This window comes from Cyprinus carpio, chromosome B25 (genome assembly GCF_018340385.1).
Source record: "Cyprinus carpio isolate SPL01 chromosome B25, ASM1834038v1, whole genome shotgun sequence".
Lineage (NCBI taxonomy): Eukaryota > Metazoa > Chordata > Actinopteri > Cypriniformes > Cyprinidae > Cyprinus > Cyprinus carpio.
Genome location: NC_056621.1, coordinates 13,746,631 through 13,765,039, shown reverse-complemented (window position 1 = coordinate 13,765,039; position 18,409 = coordinate 13,746,631). Strand labels below are relative to the sequence as shown.

The window sequence follows — 18,409 nt, the reverse complement described above, 5'->3', positions numbered from 1 at the left end:
GGTTGAATTTGTCTTAATTGTTTTCTTAACTATTGATAATAATCAAATTCCATATGAATTATAATTCAGAAATGACAAACATGTTCATTCATGCTATATCAAGTAATTTTATGAGTGAATTTCATTTATTAATTAATGTGTTTTTGAATAAATTAATTGATCCAGGCAGTGGTGATATTTATATCAGCAAGAAGGGCTTTGAATCTGATACTTAAATAAAAATGAATAAAAAATTAGATCTTCTGTTCTTTTAAGTGAAAAATATTCTTAGTCAAGGGAGTTCACGCAGTATGCAGCCTCATGCTGTGTGTTTTATCACAGAATTAGCTTCGGGATCTAAAATACAGCATCTGCAAAATAAATAAATGTCCACAGTCTACTAAAAATGCTAGACTTTTAAAATCAGCTTTAATTTCAGTGCCATGTAGCGCTGTATAAAAGCGTATCACTGTAATACATTGTTTATGAACTGTTTGCGTTCGATGTTTGCTCTGCAGCCCACAGTTTCCGTATTTTCACTGTGGAGAATATGAAGACGAGCAAAGTGTTTGTTTTGGAATTAGAGATGCATACGCGAATTAAAGAGGTGCCGCCTGCTCGCGTCGAATTACTCAACAGCAGGATACAAAACAAAACCCATGCTTTAAGAGCCTGGAGTCATAGCGGCTGCCAGAGAAAGGTCTTTCTGTGCAGTAATCACTATGTGGCTGTGGGCTTTAATGTCTTGTTCAGTGCCCCAGAGCGTGTGCTTTGTCACAGAGATCCAGAAATGATCCCCAAAGCGTATTTATTTACTTGAAATTCAAACTGTTGTTGTTTTTGTCTTTGGTTGTGTTGGACGGGATGGAGGTGGAAAATGCTCAAGCTCGAGCAAAACAGGTCAGTTACACACTGCCTTGGAACTGTAATTACTAAAGGTATATACAATACATGTATTTATGATATATATATATATATATATAAAGCTCGAGCAAAACAGGTCAGTTACACACTGCCTTGGTATTTTAATTACATGTATTTATGTACAAAAATGAATTTCAAAGTATTTCTTACAGTATTTTCTTACAGGTTACAGTGAGGCGCTTATAATAATTTCAAAGTATTTCTTACAGTATTTTCTTACAGGTTACAGTGAGGCGCTTATAATGGAAGTGAATGGGGCCAATCTTCTTGTAATTGTGATTATATCTTATAATTGTGACTATCTCCCCACACAATCTCACAAGTGAGACTTTGCTCCTGGGAATTGTAACTTTATATCTCTAAAAGTGAATTTATATTTCAACATTGGGCCTTTACATCTCACAGTGCGACTATATTGTGACTTATATCTCAAAATATAAATTCCTGTCTAATAATTATGACTGATTTTCTTGTAATTATAACTTTTTATATCAAAATGTGATTTTATATATGTGACCCTGGAGCACAAAACCAGTCATAAGTAGCACGGTTATTTTTATAGATATAGAAAAATATATTTTGTGGCTCAAAATTATCGATTTTTCTTTAAAGCCAAAAATCATTAGGATATTAAAATAAAGATCATGTTCATGAAAATATTTTGCAAATTTCCTACTGTAAATATATCAAAACAATTACTGATTAGTTATATGCATTGCTATGAAATATATTTGGACAACTTTAAAGGCAATTTCTCAATATTTAGATTTTTTGCACCCTTCCGATTTTCAAATTGATCGGCCAAATTTTGTCCTATCAACAAACCATAAATCAATGGAAAGCTATTATTCAGCCTTCAGAGTGTAACTAATTTTTTTTTTTTTTTTTTTTTTAATGGACACTCGGGGGGTGGTTTTTGTGTTCCAGGGTCACAGCATCACATTGTAATTCATAATTATGATGTAGTTTCTCATAATTGTGACTTTATATCTCAAAATATTACTTTATATTTCACAATGTGACTTTATATATAATAATTATGACTTAATTTCTTGCAAATGGGACTGTTTTATATGTGTGCCTTTTATACCCTTAAAATTTACTATATCTTTACTTTTTAGACTTCTTAAAATCTCACAATTGGTTGATTATATCCAAAAATATAGTCTTCTCTCACTTAGGTTATTGTGACTTTGAATTTTAGAATTTGACTAAATCTCACATTGTAGTCTTTATATCTCATAGTATCTTACAATATGACTATCTCCAAGTTTTTTGTAATTGCGACCTCATGTGTCAAAATGTGGGAAAACTTGCATTGCGACTGTAAGTAATGACTTAGTTATTGTGACTTTGAATTTCAAAATCTCACAATGGAGTCTTATACTTCAAAATAGACTTTATATTCAAAATGTGGGGCCCAAAAATTTAAATTATTTTTTTATTTAATTTTTTAATTTACTTAAACCTTTTTTTTCCAAAAGTTTAAAACGTAAGTGCTTTTATAGTTTATAACTTACGGGCTTTTCCCTCTTTAAAAACTGCCCGCCTTTTTGGTCCTTGAAAGTACAACAGACAATCTCCCCAATGGGACACTAGTGAAAAACATGGTAAGTCAGATAACTGTGAAATTTTTGTGGAAAAGCTTTGGGGGAGAAAGAGAGAATTTGTCAATATAAATAGGCTTTTGGGCGTTGGCCTAAGAAGAATTTTACGCAACCATTTAAATTTTTTCTAGGAAAAAAAAAAAACCTTCCTCCCCATGGGGGTTTCCGGGGACTTAATTCTCAGAGAAATTTTTAAAGGGGAACAAATAAAATAAATTTACTTTTTTAAGGGATATTTAAACCCCGGGGAATTTTTTAAATTTAAATAGAAGGGGGGCTGGAAATTTTGAACAACTTAAACTTTGTTTGCGCCGGGATCCCATGTGAGTAGTTTTTTGGGGTTTTGAGTCACGTAAATCAAGGCAAGGTGGGGGTGCATTGGGGAGGATGAATAAACGCAGTAGACGGGCTTTTGGCCATCAAATTTTGAACATTCCAAACAAAAAACGGTTTTTCTATATCAAGGTGTCTGTCGGGGAATTTTATTCTGTTTTTTTTTAAAAATTTGGGGTGAACGACCCCAAAGGGTTTTTTTTAAAATTTTACGAAACCCTTTTAAACCATTTTTATTTAATAAAAAGGGATTTTTTATGAATTGGCAACTCCCTACAAACAATTTTTAAAGGGTTTGGGGAAATTGAAAATTTAAAAAAATTTAATCACTGTTTAATAAAAAAATTTTGGAAGACGCAAACTATTGGCCCCTTTTTCCAACCGGAAAACCTTTTTGGGGGTTTGGGTGGTGGGGTTTTAGTACCAGGGCTTTTGAGCAAAGATTTTATTGGGGGGGGAACCAATTCAAAAATTTTAAAAAAATTTTCCTTTTTTTTTTTTATAAAAGCATTTTAATATCCCTTTTTATAAAGTGCTTAATCTAGTTTTTTTGCCATAAAATCCCTTTCCCCCCAAAAAAACCTTTCCAAAATTGTTCATCTTTTAGGCTGCCAATTTTTTCGTAAAAAATTTGTATCGGGGAAATTGCACCAAACGGGAAAATCCCCGGTTTGGGGTTAGGGGGAACTTGACTTTTTTTAAATCTTGGTTTTCCTTTTAACATAGTTTGAAAAGAAACCTGCAGCCTAAAATTCTTTTCCATAAAAAGGCCACGGCAAGGTTTTGGGTAAAAGAGACCTAAAAAAACAATTTATATTTTCATCAAGAACTTCAGGAAAAGGGTTCAATTTTAAAAGAACCGGGGGCCCCGGAAATGAATCCAAATCGTCCCCTGAGGTTCAGTGCGGGATCGGGAACCTTGGTTGTGGAATAAGGGGCCAGTGTGGGCGCTTTTGCAGCACTAGGTAAATTTTGGGAAGGCCTTAAAGGGAGAAAAGACCACTTTTTTTCCAAAAAAATCGGGAAATTTTTCTTCCAAATTAGTGAGGTTGGGACGGGGCAAAAGTCAATTCCCATAACCCCTTTTTCCATTTTTTGGGGCCTCAAAAAAGGTTGTTTGGGGGAAAAAGCCAAACCATATCGGTGCATGAAACGGGAACATTGAACCATTATGTGTGGGGTTGCTTCTCATCCAATGGGTCTCACAATTCCCCCAAAAAAACAGCCTGAAAAATTTTTTGGAAACCCTCCAAAAACTTTTCCCCCAAAAACCCACAACAGTTTGTGGAAAAAATTTTTTTAAAACCTGGACCCGTGTGGGTAATATGGGGGGAAAATTTAAAATTTTTTTCCCGGGGCCTAAATCCCAAATTTCTTAACCCTTTTTGACGTGGAATCCTCAAAGGGGGGTGGAAAAACAAAACCACATTCTAAAAATAAGAATTATTATGAAAGAAGGTTATTTCTTTCCCCCAAAAATAGGGCTCCCATAATTGGAGGTTGAAAAGAAGGGGAAACCCATGAAATCGGTTTTAAAAATTAAATTTTTTGCAAAAATTTTGAAAGTTAAGTCTTGTTTTTTTTCGTAACCAACAAACAAAAAAAAAGCTAAAAGATTTACGCAAATTTTTTTAAAAAAATTTTTTTAGTAATTTCCTTTTGGGCAACGCTTTACTCAATCTTGGGTAGGGGGTCCTTTGTTTAATTTGCCTAAATTGTGGCATGGAGGTGATCATTTGTGCACCTGCGAGGTGGATGGAAGCCCGGGTTTCTTTGACATTGCCTTCATCCTGCTTTTTTTGGTTCTTTTCCATTTTCCTCTTGAATCCCAAAATTCTCTTGGGGTTCGGTTGGGTATTTGCGGGCCCATCACCCAACCAACCCAGTCTTTTAACCAAATTTTGGTGCTTTTGGAGGGTGGCGGTGCCAAATCCGCTGGAAAATAAATCAGACTTCAAAAGCTGGTCAGCAAAGGGAAAGATAAGTGCTCCAAATTTTTGGGTAAAGGGTGCATTATTTGGTTTCCAAAAACCAAGGGCCAAACCCCACAGATGACTTTGCCCCCCAAATCCACAACGTGGAAACTTAACACGGGACTTCAAGCAACTGGGCTATAGTTCTCCCCCCCTCCAACCTAGGCCCTTTGGGTTTTTCCAAAAATAATAAAAAACTTGCTCTCATCAAAAAGGGGCTTTGGGACCACTGGAAACAGTCCAGTTTTTCCCCTTGCCCAGGAAAGGACGCTTGACTTTGCCCTGGGGTTCAGGATGGTTAACAAGAGGAATATGCAACTGTGCCAAATTCCTTGCACGTCTGTGTGGGGGTTTTGGGCCCTTGCCCCCCAGCCTCGCCTTTCCCTTGTGAATTTCCCACTAAAATTCTTGAACGATTTTGCTGACAACCCTCAAAAGGTTTTTCTGGGTTTGGTTGTGCATTTTTTTTTCCACACTTTTTCCTTTCCACTAACTTCTGTTAACAGTTTTGGATACAGCACCTGTGAACCCACTTTTTTTTGGAAAAGAATTTTGTGGCTTACCCCCTTTGGGAAGGGTGTCGATTCTTCTGGAAAAACTGTCGTCGGGTCTTCCCCCATGATTGTGGGGCCTAGTGCCAAAACTGAGAGCCCATTTTGAAGAAAAAAAACCCTTTTGCAGGTGTTTTTTGAGTTGATTACTGTTTGGCAGTTCCCCTATTTAAATTTGAGATTAGCTTAAAGACTTAAACTATTTCTCTTGTGATTTAAATTTATTCACATTTCAAAATTTGATTTAAATTTAAACTGAAATAAATGAACTTTTCCAGACTCAAATATATTGGATGCCCTGAGTGTTGAATTTTTGGGGTTATTGCCATAACTAATTTTTTTTTTTTTTTTTTTTATTTCCGCATTTTATCCCCTTAAAATTGCGTATTTCCCCGGGCCTTAAAAATTTTCTGCCGGGGTTGTTTCAGTAAGATGTGAGGGGTTTTTGAATATGAATCACATACGGGCAAAAAAAAGTGGCAGACGAGATCTTCAAAAACCAAATTAAACCCTTTTTTTTTTCTTCTTTAAACAAGGGGAAAAATTTTGAAGCCCCCGGCTATGCGTTTTGGGGGATTCGCCAAAGTTTTAAATGTGGTTGTTCGGTAAAAAAGACAAAAGGGTGTCGTCCCTTTAAAATTGATTTTAATTGGGGTGTCTGGGTCATTTTTTTTTCCTTTGCTGTTGAAGATTTTCAACCCTACTTGTCCCCAAAAGGTCTAGGCCCCAATTGCTTTGTAAACAATTTTTTTTTTTTGTCCCAAGTAGATTAAACCCTTTTTTGCCTTTTTTTTGATATAATAGTGGACAGCCATTAAAACCCAAATGGCACCATGGCTTGAGACCAAACTATGATAAAGCCCAACAGTCCAGCTTTCTAAAATACGAAAGTACGTAGTGATTGGTTTCTCGCCTTTGAAGAAAAAAAAAAGGGGGGGTTGTGTGTTTTTTGTGTCTACTCGAAAAAATGCAAATCTCCCTCGTGGGAGTCGGGGTAGTGAATAGGGGATATTGATTGGGGGGCCATACTTTGGGGTTTTCCTCTCCTTTTCCAGAGCTTTTCCGGCTCTCTGCTTTAGTTTTTGAGCTAAAGGGCCTGCCCAAAAAACTTTCCCGGGGGGAAAAACTTTCAGGCGATCGATACGCTGCTCCTGTCCTCAGCGGGGCGTGGTGACTGTGATTTTGTCAAAAGAAACTGCTAAAAATCATTGGAGTTTTTTAAACCTCCTTCGGGAAAAAATCAAATGAGGACATATTCCCCCCTTTATCAAGATATTAACCGATTTAGGAAAAGGTTCAGGCTCAATTTTGGGAAAACCCCCTTTTTTCTCCCCCCGAGTAAAAAATAAAGGAATTGTGCCTTAATTTTTGAAATTGGCTTTAACCTTGAAAATTGTGCATAATTTCTTGTAAATTTTGATTATATTATAAAGTGTCCCCCCCCCAATCCCCCCTTTTTTTGGGGGTTATTTTTTCCAATAAATTTTTTTTGGGGCTCCAAGGTTACATATTATTTTCTCGCCCCTTTTTTTTTAATTTTTTTCCCCCCACCCCATTTTTAATTTCCCTTTAAACCTTGTTTGCGTTTTGTTTTTAAAAAAAGGGCCCAATTTTTTTTTGGGTTTTTTGTTTTTAGTTTTTTCCCCTTTTTTTTTTCCCTGTTTTCCCCCCATTGTGATTTAAAGTTGGGGTTCCCCCCCTTTTTCCCCCCGACCAAAATGGCCGCCCCCCCCCTTGGCGTGGCTACCCCCGGGGGGGTTTTTTTCCCTCCGTGTGGGTTCCTATTTTTTTTGAGGGGTTTCCCGGGTTTTTTTTCCTAAATCCTGATTTAATAAATCTTAAATTTTTTATCCCTTTCCCTTTTTTTTCCCCCATGGACCCAAAAAGGATATGGGAATTTTTTGGGGGGGAAAGGCCAAACCCTTTTTTACACCACCCAACTTCCCCCCCAAGGGGGGGAACCCCATTTCCCAAATGAAAGGGTGCCCCGAATAAATTCCCCCCCTTTCGGGGGGGCCCCCTTTCCCCAAGGGGCCCCACCCAAAAAAACCCCTGTTTAAAAGGGGGCCCAATTAATTGGGGGGTTTTATTATGTGGTGGGGTTTCCCAAAAACCCCCGCCTTCCCTAAAGGGTTTTTTCCCATGTTTTAATGTAGGGAAAAAAAAATCCTGGGGGGCCCTTTGGGATAAACCCTTCGTTTTTGGGGGTTGGTTTGGAAAGGGGGATGGAGGTGATCAATTTGTGGCACTGGCTGAGGTGGTATGGAAGCCCACGGTTTCTTTGACAGTTGCCTTCAGCTCATCTGCTTTTTTTGGTCTCTTGTTTCTCATTTTCCTCTTGACAATACCCCAAAGATTCTCTCTGGGGGTTTCAGGTCTGGTGATTTTGCTGGCCAGTCAAGCACACCAACACCATGGTCATTTAACCAACTTTTGGTGCTTTTGGCAGTGTGGGCAGGTGCCAAATCCTGCTGGAAAATGAAATCAGCATCTTCAAAAAGCTGGTCAGCAGAAGGAAGCATGAAGTGCTCCATAATTTCTTGGTAAACAGTTGCAGTGACTTTGGTTTTCAAAAAACTCAATGGACCAACACCAGCAGATGACATTGCACCCCAAATCATCACAGACTGTGGAAACTTGACACTGGACTTCAAGCAACTTGGGCTATGAGTTTCTCCCCCCTTCCTCCAGACGCTAGGACCTTGGTTTCCAAATGAAATACAAAACTTGCTCTCATCTGAAAAGAGAACTTTGGACCACTGGGCAACAGTCCAGTTCTTCTTCTCGTTAGCCCAGGTAAGACGCCTCTGACGTTGTCTGTGGTTCAGGAGTGGCTTAACAAGAGGAATATGACAACTGTGGCCAAATTCCTTGACACGTCTGTGTGTGGTGGCTCTTGATGCATTGACCCCAGCCTCAGTCCATTCCTTGTGAAGTTCAACTCAAATTCTTGAATCGATTTTGCTTGACAATCCTCATAAGGCTGTGGTTCTCTCGGTTGGTTGTGCATCTTTTTAGTCCACACTTTTTCCTTCCACTCAACTTTCTGTTAACATGCGTGGATACAGCACTCTGTGAACAGCCAGCTTCTTTGGGAATGAATGTTTGTGGCTTACCCTCCTTGTGAAGGGTGTCAGTGATTGTCTTCAGACCAACTGTCAGATCAGCGGTCTTCCCCATGATTGTGTAGCCTAGTGAACCAAACTGAGAGACCATTTAGAAGGATCAGGAAACCTTTGCAGGTGTTTTGAGTTGATTAGCTGATTGGCATGTCACCATATTTTAATTTGTTGAGATTAGACTTAAGACTTAAACTACTTCGGTCTGTGTGCATTTAATTTATTTATTACACTAGTTTCACAATTTGAGTTGAATTACTGAAATAAATGAACTTTTCCATGACATCTAATATATTGAGATGCACCTGTAGTGTAGAATTTATTGGTTATAGGCCATAACTACAAATTTTTTTTTTTTTTTTTTTTTTTTTTTTAGTTCCAGCACTTTATACACTTAAAATTTGCGTATATTGCCATGTGTCTTAACAATTTTGCTGCCTTTGGGTTGTTACAGTAAGAGGTGTGAGTGGTTTTGTAATATGAATCATCATCACAGGACAAACAAAGTGAGTCAGACGGAGATCTTCAGAACCATAATTAACAGTTTTCTCTTTTCTTCATTTAACAAGGGGAAGAGATTGATAGCTCCGGCTATGCGTTTTGGATTCAAGCCTAGTTGTTAATGTGGATTGTTCGAGTCAAAAAGACAAAAGAGTGTCGTGCCTTAAATGTGAGTTCAAATGCAGGTGTCTGGGTCATTTTTCTTCCTTTTGCTGATTGAAGATTTTCAAGCTACGTTGTGCCAAAGAAGTACATAGTGCTCCAATGTGCTTTGTAAACTATTTTTTATGGTTTTGTCTCTCAAGATAGATTGAACCATTTTATTTGGCCTTTTTTATTGATATAGATAGTGGAGACAGCCAGATTCAAACCCAAATGAGCACCATGGCTTGATGTACCAGACTACTAGATCACAGCTCAAACAGTCCAGCTTTCTAAAATGAGCTGTAAGTACAGTACAGTGATTGGATATCTCAGCCTTTGAAGAAAGAAACAAAGAGCTGAGCGAGAAATGTTGTGTGTTCTTTGTGTCTACTCGAAGATGCAGAATCTGACCTCTCGTAGGAGTCGGTGGTAGTGAATAGGGGATATTGATTGGTCGGCATCACATGTGGTTTTCCTCTCCGTGTCCAGAGCTTTATCACGGCTCTCTGCTTTAGTCAGTTTGAGCTGAAGGGCTCTAGCACCAAACAACTTTCGACGGGAGGAAAACTTTCAGGCGATCGATACGCTGCTCAGCTGTCCTCAGCGAGGGCAGTGGTGTCAGCTGTGATTATGCTGTCAAAAGAAACTGCTGAAACTCATTGGAATGTTTTATTAACCTCCTCTCTAGTGAGAACAAATCAATATGGTGACATATTCCCACCTTATCAGAGAGTATTAACCGTATCATATGGAAGGTGTCATGGCTCAGACCTGTGGAAAACCTCTTTCTGCCCCCGAGTGAAAAATAAAGGCAATTGTGCCTTAATTCTTTGTAATTGTGACTTTAAACCTTGTAATTGTGCATTAATTTCTTGTAATTGTGATTATATCTTATAATGTTACTATCTCCCCACACAATCTCACTAGTGAGACTTTGCTCCTGGTAATTGTAACTTTATATCTCTAAATGTGAATTTATATTTCAACATTGGGCCTTTACATCTCACAGTGCGACTATATTGTGACTTTATATCTCAAAGTATAACTTCCATCTCATAATTATGACTGATTTTCTTGTAATTATAACTTTTTATATCAAAATGTGATTTTATATATGTGACCCTGGAGCACAAAACCAGTCATAAGTAGCACGGTTATATTCATAGCAATAGCCAACAATACATTGTATGGCTCAAAATTATCGATTTTTCTTTAATGCCAAAAATCATTAGGATATTAAGTAAAGATCATGTTCCATGAAGATATTTTGCAAATTTCCTACTGTAAATATATCAAAACTTAATTTGTGATTAGTTATATGCATTGCTATGAACTATATTTGGACAACTTTAAAGGCAATTTCTCAATATTTAGATTTTTTTGCACCCCCTTCCAGATTTTCAAATTGTATCTCGGCCAAATTTTGTCCTATCCTAACAAACCATAAATCAATGGAAAGCTTATTTATTCAGCTCTCAGATGTGTATATCTCAATTTTTTTTTTTTTTTTTTTTTTTAATGGACACTTACGACTGGTTTTGTGTTCCAGGGTCACAGCATCACATTGTAATTAATTATTATTTATGATGTAGTTTTTATTGTTTGTTTATATCTCAAAATATTACTTTATATTTCACAATGTGACTTTATATATAATAATTATGACTTAATTTCTTGCAAATGGGACTGTCTCACAGTGTGCCTTTTATACCCTTAAAATTTTACTATATCTCACTTTTGAGACTTCTTAAAATCTCACAATTGTGATTATATCCAAAAATATAGTCTTCTCTCACTTAGTTATTGTGACTTTGAATTTTAGAATTTGACTAAATCTCACATTGTAGTCTTTATATCTCATAGTATCTTACAATATGACTATCTCCAAGTTTTTTGTAATTGCGACCTCATGTGTCAAAATGTGAAATCTTGCATTGCGACTGTAAGTAATGACTTAGTTATTGTGACTTTGAATTTCAAAATCTCACAATGGAGTCTTATACTTCAAAATATGACTTTATATTTCAAAATGTTTATATCTTAAAATATATTGTAATATATCATATATTATAACTATGTCTTAGTTTGTCGTAATTTAGACATTTAACATCACAACTACCTTTTTTAATTCTCTCTGAGGCAGAAACATGCCTCCATGCAGACCTCTTTAGGTTATAAATCAACCCTATTACACACAATCCCATCCAGAACTGTACGTCTAGTCTCTGTGCCTCTGTGTTTGTTTATGTACGTGTGCGTCTTTGAATTTATTGACTGTTTAATCAACAAGCATCTGTCATCACTTGTGGAGAAGTGGTTGATAGATGACACAAAGAGGTGTCCTCTGGGATTGAGCGAAAGTGAGAGCGTGAGAAAGGGAGAGTGTTTTTAACAGCTGTCCGACTCACTCTCACCCTCACGTCATGCCTTTGCCAACTGTGTCATCTGTCGTGCTGACAAATAAAGCCACCGTGTTCTCGCACGAGTCAAAGGTTTGTCCTCCTCCACTGTGACCTCGGACTCTCTTCTTGTAATATTGACTGAGTCATGAAGATGTATTCTCAGCAGGCCGAGCAAGATAAGTGATGCCTCCTGTGCATTCCTCAACCGTATTTCAGCACTTAATAATTTTCTCCGCAGTCATTGCGTGCAGATGTTTCAAATACCAGCTTGGATACTGTTGTTTTTCGTTCAACCACACGAAATTCATTTCTGAAGGGTTATATCAAGGTCACCGTGCCTCACCATAACTATGGGTTATTGTTACTCCTGTCTACTGTATAATTTTCATCCTCATATTCCAAACAATCAGAATTTCAAGCTTCGTGATGACCAGAATACATTTAAAACTCAATTGCAAGCCTGTGAACACTGAAATCAAATCTTTTGGAACAAAATGTTGATCTCAGTTTACCGTCAGTATCCTCCAATGTGTGAGATTGCAGTAAGCTTGTCGATCTGGCACTGCTGCCACAAACAAGGAAATATGTAAGGAAATTGTGGTTTTAATGTAGTTCCACAAATTCTTGCCTAAAAACTGTATGAAAGTTTGCAGATGCGATTTCTTTGTGTTGATGCGTTTCTTTGTGAAACAGGAAATTGAACTCTTTTCAGTTAACCTTATTTTGTTACGTTACAGCCAAGCAGAACCATGATTAGCTGTTTGCCATAGATAGTTGTTAGCAATTGTTGTTGAAAAGAGCAAAAAACAAAACAAAACAATTGTATGCATAAGCGAAATAATTTTTTGGAAACTAACACAGGAGATTTTAGAATAATAAATATTATTTTAATATTTAATATCATTTAAAATATCTGCTATTTTTTACTTGTACACTAGCAAATATAGTCCATCCATTGCTTCTTTATGCTTCTAATTAGCATTTTTGTTATTTAATACATAATTCTTGCTATATTATTAGGATTTATATATTATATATATTTATATATTATCCTAAATTTAAAAAAAAAGTATGCATAAGAGAAATCAGTTTTCATAATCTAACTTTAACGCTTAGGAGATATTAGAATAATATTATTTTAATATTTAAAATCATTTAAAATATCTGTTGTTTTTTTTTGCTTGAACACTAGCAAATATATACCAATAAAATTCTTCAATTGCTTCTTTATGATTCCAATTAGCATTTTTGTTATTTAATACATATTTTCTTGTTATATTATTAGGATTTATATATTATATATTTATATATTATCCTAAATTTTTAATGTTCTCCTTTAGAATTGTATATATAGTGTATTTTAATGTAATGCACACATAGTTGATAGATAATGATTAAATATATATAATTTATATAATTGTATAATAATATTGTATAATTATTTATATAATAAATGTATATAATAAATATATAATGATTAAAATTATTGTCCTTAAATCATGTGTTAGTTTGTAGGCAAAATTATAACTAACCAGTTTTAGAGAAATGCAATTATTAGCACACTAACATAACACTAAGTAATTTTTAAGTAGCCTATTAATTTCCAGCTGGACTTGGCCGGTCACTGTGCTTTCTGAGTGCGCGCTACTACTTGCCGTCTTCACTCTTGACACTGATTTGTTCACAAGGTCCAAAAGTTCACACGATGCCAACTAGCAGGAAGCATCTGGTGTGAACAAGCTGGCCTCTTTGGTGGTGTGTCCGAAAGCATCTGTATCACACACACTCACCCGCATCCATTGCAGTACCGTTGTTTACAGTCAGGGGGCGATATTAGACTTTACTATCTGCCCAGCAAATGAGAATACAGGCTTCATTGTGATAGGCTCTCGGCTGGCAGAACCTTTTTTCCCTCTCTCTGTTGTCTCCTGACTGTCGACGACTCCATCTCTTCTTCTCCTCCTCCTCCTCCTCCCGCGTTCCTCTCTCCTCTGGATTAAATTAGCTGCAGAACGGAAGACTCCATCACTGCTGCATCCATTGATGTATCAAGGACTAGTTTAAAAATGGGATTGAAAGCATAAAGGGGAATAGCTACAAGGATTTTGGAAGGGGTGAGTAGATCCAAGCCAGTGACTGTGGAGCGCATCATCTGGACCGCTGGAATTACAATTGGGTTGGATTAGTTTTTTTTATGGGAAAGAGGGGGAGGAGAGAGCCATTAAAATTATGGATGATGACAAGTGAGATAGTTATTTAGGATTCCTGACCAAAGAACTTGTGAGATGTTTCCTTGGAATGGTGTGACGGTATTCTGAAGTGTCCTTTCCGCCGCAACAGCTGTGCAAGCTTGATTTGTTGCAATTTTTTTTTTTTACTTAAGCGTCGTTTTCCATTCACAATGTCATGCAGAGATTTGACAATAGAAAATTTTGACAATGGTAATCGTTCTAGAAAAGGATTATGGTGATGTTAGAAAGGAAAACTGGTTTAGACACCTACCATGAATGGATTTTGGAGTAGGCTACCAGGTTTTTGCCTTTGTTAACCGGTGACAATGAGATGTAATGTATTCTGAACTTGTGAAATGGTGTGCAGGTTTATGCCAGATGCTTTTATTCTCAAGGGATCTTCTCACACATTGTGCTGGATTTTTGAATTTCCAAGCAGTGTATCCATGCTTAGCTGTGCTGAATGGTCAAGGTTATGATTGGAGAAGGGAAAATAAGGTAGAGCTGCTTAGCTCTCTTGATGCAGAGTAGCGTGAGATGATTTGTAAATTTTTCTGAACTTTGTTAACCTTAGAGAAAAGGTAGAAAGCACAAGTTCTCAAGCTACCTTTTTTTCAGCATTTGTCTTGGTGTCTCTCAGGGACTTTTGCTCAAGATGTTGTTAGGGAACCTTTGGAAGAGTATCTGTCTGATAAATATAAGCCAGACCACACAGTCTGTTGAATGCATCAGTAAAGGGAATCTTTCGGGAATCATGTGGTATTTAAAATACAATTATTCATATTAAATTGAAACCATTGAAACCAGTTCCAAATATCACATGAATGAAAGTGACAACTTGCACCTTTTGAAAAACTTATTCAGACTCAACAAATTGGACATGCTAATGCTAAGTGATACATGCTCTATAAGGGATTTCATGAAGTGTCTGAGAGACTTGAAAACAAACATAACTTGTAAGGACCTAAGAGTGAACCTTGTGGAACTCCGCTCATTCAAACATACATATTGATTTGAATAGCATTCAAACGAACAACTTTGTCTAGTGTAGACAAATTTTAAATTATATATACTGTATTTATACAGTGGTGGCCAAAATTATTTGAACATTAGTATTTTCACCAGCTAAAAATGGTTTCAAGTCAGTTATTTTTATCTTTTGCTGTAGTGTGTCAGTAGGAAATCTCAGTTTACATTTCCAAACATTAATTTTGCCATTAATTGTAATAATTCGGTGAGACAGCCAGTGCTTTACACAGAGATCTGATCTCATCATAATCCAGTCTGTCTGGAATGATATGAAGAAACAGAACAAACTGAGAACTGTGGCAATGTCTCTGAGATGCTTCAAGAAACTGACCCGCAAAGCTACTTAAAAAAAAACTATGCACAAGTGCACCTAGGGCAAAACCTGCTTTAAACGCAAAGGATGGTCACGCCAAAGGTTGATTGAATTTAGTTAATAGAAGTTAATTTATAAAGAAAATCTGTTTATGACATTATTTTTGACAGCATCCTCGTTTTACAGCATTTTTACACAAGTGCCCTAAACTTGTGTACTGTACAGTACTGTAGCTTTGCCTGTACGTTTCCTTAAGCATCTTGGAGACGTTGCCACAGTTCTTCTGGATTTAGTTTCAGTTTGTTTCTGTTTCTTCATGTCCTTCCAGACAGACTGATGATGATGAGATCAGATCTCTGTGTGGAGTACTGGATATTATCAGACTCCTTGTGCAAACCAAAATCTTACTGGATTATTACAGTTAATGGCAAAATGAATGTTTGGAAATGTAGGAGGATCTACACACTTTAACTTCATTAAAAAAAAAAAAAATTGTTTGGGTGTTTTAGGTTCTGCATTTACCAGTTAACTAACTTTGTTTTTTTTTTCAGGAGGTGTTGTGGATAAAGATCTCCGGCATTATCTTAACCTACGCTTCCAGAAGGGCTCACTGGATCACGAGCTTCAACAAATAATACGTGACAACCTCTACCTCCGGACTGTGCCGTGTGAGTAACCTGTACATATGCATTCAAATAGTTTTTGCACAGTAGCTCCGCCTACTGTGAAATCTCATTGGTCCAGAATTCTGCTCCTCGTGACTGTACATTAACTACCATTTACGTAGTTTTACATTTTGTGTGAACAGACAAATTGCTTGTTGCATTGTGCATAGTTAAGACAAAGGAAGTGTCTATTTTTTTGTTGTACTGTTTTAGTATTTTTGGTAGTATTTTACTAACAAAACATTCTCCTGGTCTGATTGTATGTATTAATGGAACTTTTGTTTGTCAGAGAGTGAGGACAGTGAGGAGAGTGTTATTGCAGTGTGGGGGGGTTATGGGAGAAATATGGAGACAAACCCTCCCTGATATGTCTGGGTACCATCCCATTGTATGATGCAACCAGATAGAAAGAACCGATATGGCATGTTTTGATTTAAAGCACTATGAATGGGTTTTTCACTCAGTCAGACGTATTGGCAAAAATTGTAATTTTGCACAAAGCGTCATTCTACAGTTAGAGGTAAATGACAGGAATGTTAACAGTATTTCAACTGTTTGGACTAGATTGATGCTGTCAGTCCCAAATGATTGACAGTTTAAAGGAATTACATACAAGGTTGTGGTGCAATTTTGCCGGCTAGCTAGGTAGTGGTCACTAATGTTAGCTAGCTGCCTAGCTAGCCACCAGCTTGATGTTTGTTATTATGGCTTGTTTTTGCGTTAGAATGTTATGGACAGTAAAAACCTTCTATTGATTACCTCATTTACAATATTTGTTTTGTTTTCAAATTACTTTAACATTGATATGAAGGAATTGAATAAGAAACATACTTTGATGAACCTTGACACTGCCCTTACAAAAATGAACTATTAATAAGCAGCAACTTAGTAGTTTATTGAGGCAAAAGTCATAGTTAATGGTTTGTTAATAGCCAGTATTGGACCTTAAAATAAAGTGTGACCAAATTAACTGTGGTTTTACTACAAATAAAACCAGGAAACCATGGTTACTATACTTAAACCATAGTAACCACAAATTAATCATGGTTTTCTAACACTAACCATATTTTAACCATTGTATTTGTAGTAAAACTGTGGTTATATGAATGGTAATGAATATGCCACAAAAGCATGGTTACTACAATTTTACTATAATAAAACCATGGACATTTTCGTAAGGGTGGAAAAGTTGACAGTAAATGCTTTGCTATTTTGGTTCACAGTTTGAACCTAATAGTTAAGATTTTTAGTTTATTTTGAGCCATATGGTAACATTTATTAGGTAACATTAGTTAATGCAATAACTAACGTTAACTGAAAGTCAAAACATTTGTTACTGTATTTATTCATATTTGTTGTAAAAATACAACTGCTAACTCATGTTAGTTTAGGTTAAATTATATTAATATATACATCTTTTGATTTCAATAATGTAGTAGAAAATGTTAAAATTAAAATGAACTTGGATTATTAAGTGCTATTTTATACACACACACACACACACACACACACACACACACACACACACACACACACACAAGACTTATGTATAAAATGCATATCGACTTTAACATACTGTATAGACAGACTTTTTTTTTTCTACCTCAAAACAAAAACAACTAGTAACAGCGATGCTTGGGTCAACTCTGCATGTATACTCTCCTCGCCTGTTCACTTGTTCTTCCTTTGCTTTCCTTTCTCTCGCTCCCTCTCTTCCTCAGCCTAGGGTTTCCAAGGCAACCACCATTTCCTCTCCAGGCTTGCCTGCTGATGTTTCCCCCTCCCCCTCCATAGTGGTGCACAAACACATCACAATCAGCAACCGGCTGGATGAAATGATGCCTTTGATTTATGCCTGTGCAGCGCAGTCATGAGTGTGTATTTCTGGAGCTATTTCTTCCATATTGTGAGTCATTAGTGTAACTTAACAGCTTGCTATGAGATGTTTCGGAGGCTGGATTGAAAGAGACAAGACAAGACAAAGCGATGTGAAGATGTTCATTTGTCTTGTGAATGTTAAAGCAGAGAAGGAGAGCTATAACATGACCTAGGCAACTAAATGTGATCGTGCTGCTTTATTCAAAACATGCCAGATAGAGTTTGATTATAGTTTAACAGTCCCACAGGGAAGAAGAGAGAGATGGGTGCTGTCAGGACATCATTACACTACATGGTGCTTTCGAATTGGTATAGATTTCTGTTCTCCATTTCGGTGGAGAAAATTGTTCTTCACGGTTAGTTTTCCTGTTCTTTGGAAATCATTTGTTCTTAGTTTTATTTACTGACCTTAATTTTTCAATCTAAGCAGTGTCTTGCCATTGAACCGGATGTGCCAGTGCCTGATTTTGGGATGCAGTGGTGCATCAGTTTAGGCTTGTGTAGCTTGGAGCGTACAGTATGTGTTCATGTTCAGAATCAAATCCTGCTGGTCATCGTCGTCACACGAGGTGTAACTACAGGCCGTTCGATGTGTGTGTAACTTCAATCTCGGCTGGAGCACACTGCACAGACAGGGCTCATTTCACAAGTCTCTGCACTGTCACTAGTTGCCACACACACACTCTGTAATTTCATAACTGGGTTTATGGAACAGTCTTTACCGTTTACTATTCATAGAAAGTGTGCTTGTCTGTGAAAT

General features: G+C 36.7%; 1 protein-coding gene across 8 annotated transcripts in view; it reads left to right on the top strand.

The window, feature by feature from the left end:
• The window catches only part of LOC109064466 (membrane-associated guanylate kinase, WW and PDZ domain-containing protein 2-like), a 76,855-nt gene that overhangs the window by 8,671 nt on the left and 49,775 nt on the right, over positions 1-18,409 (top strand). For 7 of the 8 annotated variants that reach the window (XM_042752848.1, XM_042752843.1, XM_042752841.1 and 4 more), the window contains exon 2: positions 15,658-15,774. In XM_042752848.1, the coding sequence (XP_042608782.1) occupies positions 15,658-15,774 (117 nt within the window). Of the gene's footprint in view, positions 1-13,071; positions 13,648-15,657; positions 15,775-18,409 lie in introns of those variants that run through there. The other variant, XM_042752849.1, reaches the window with a different exon arrangement.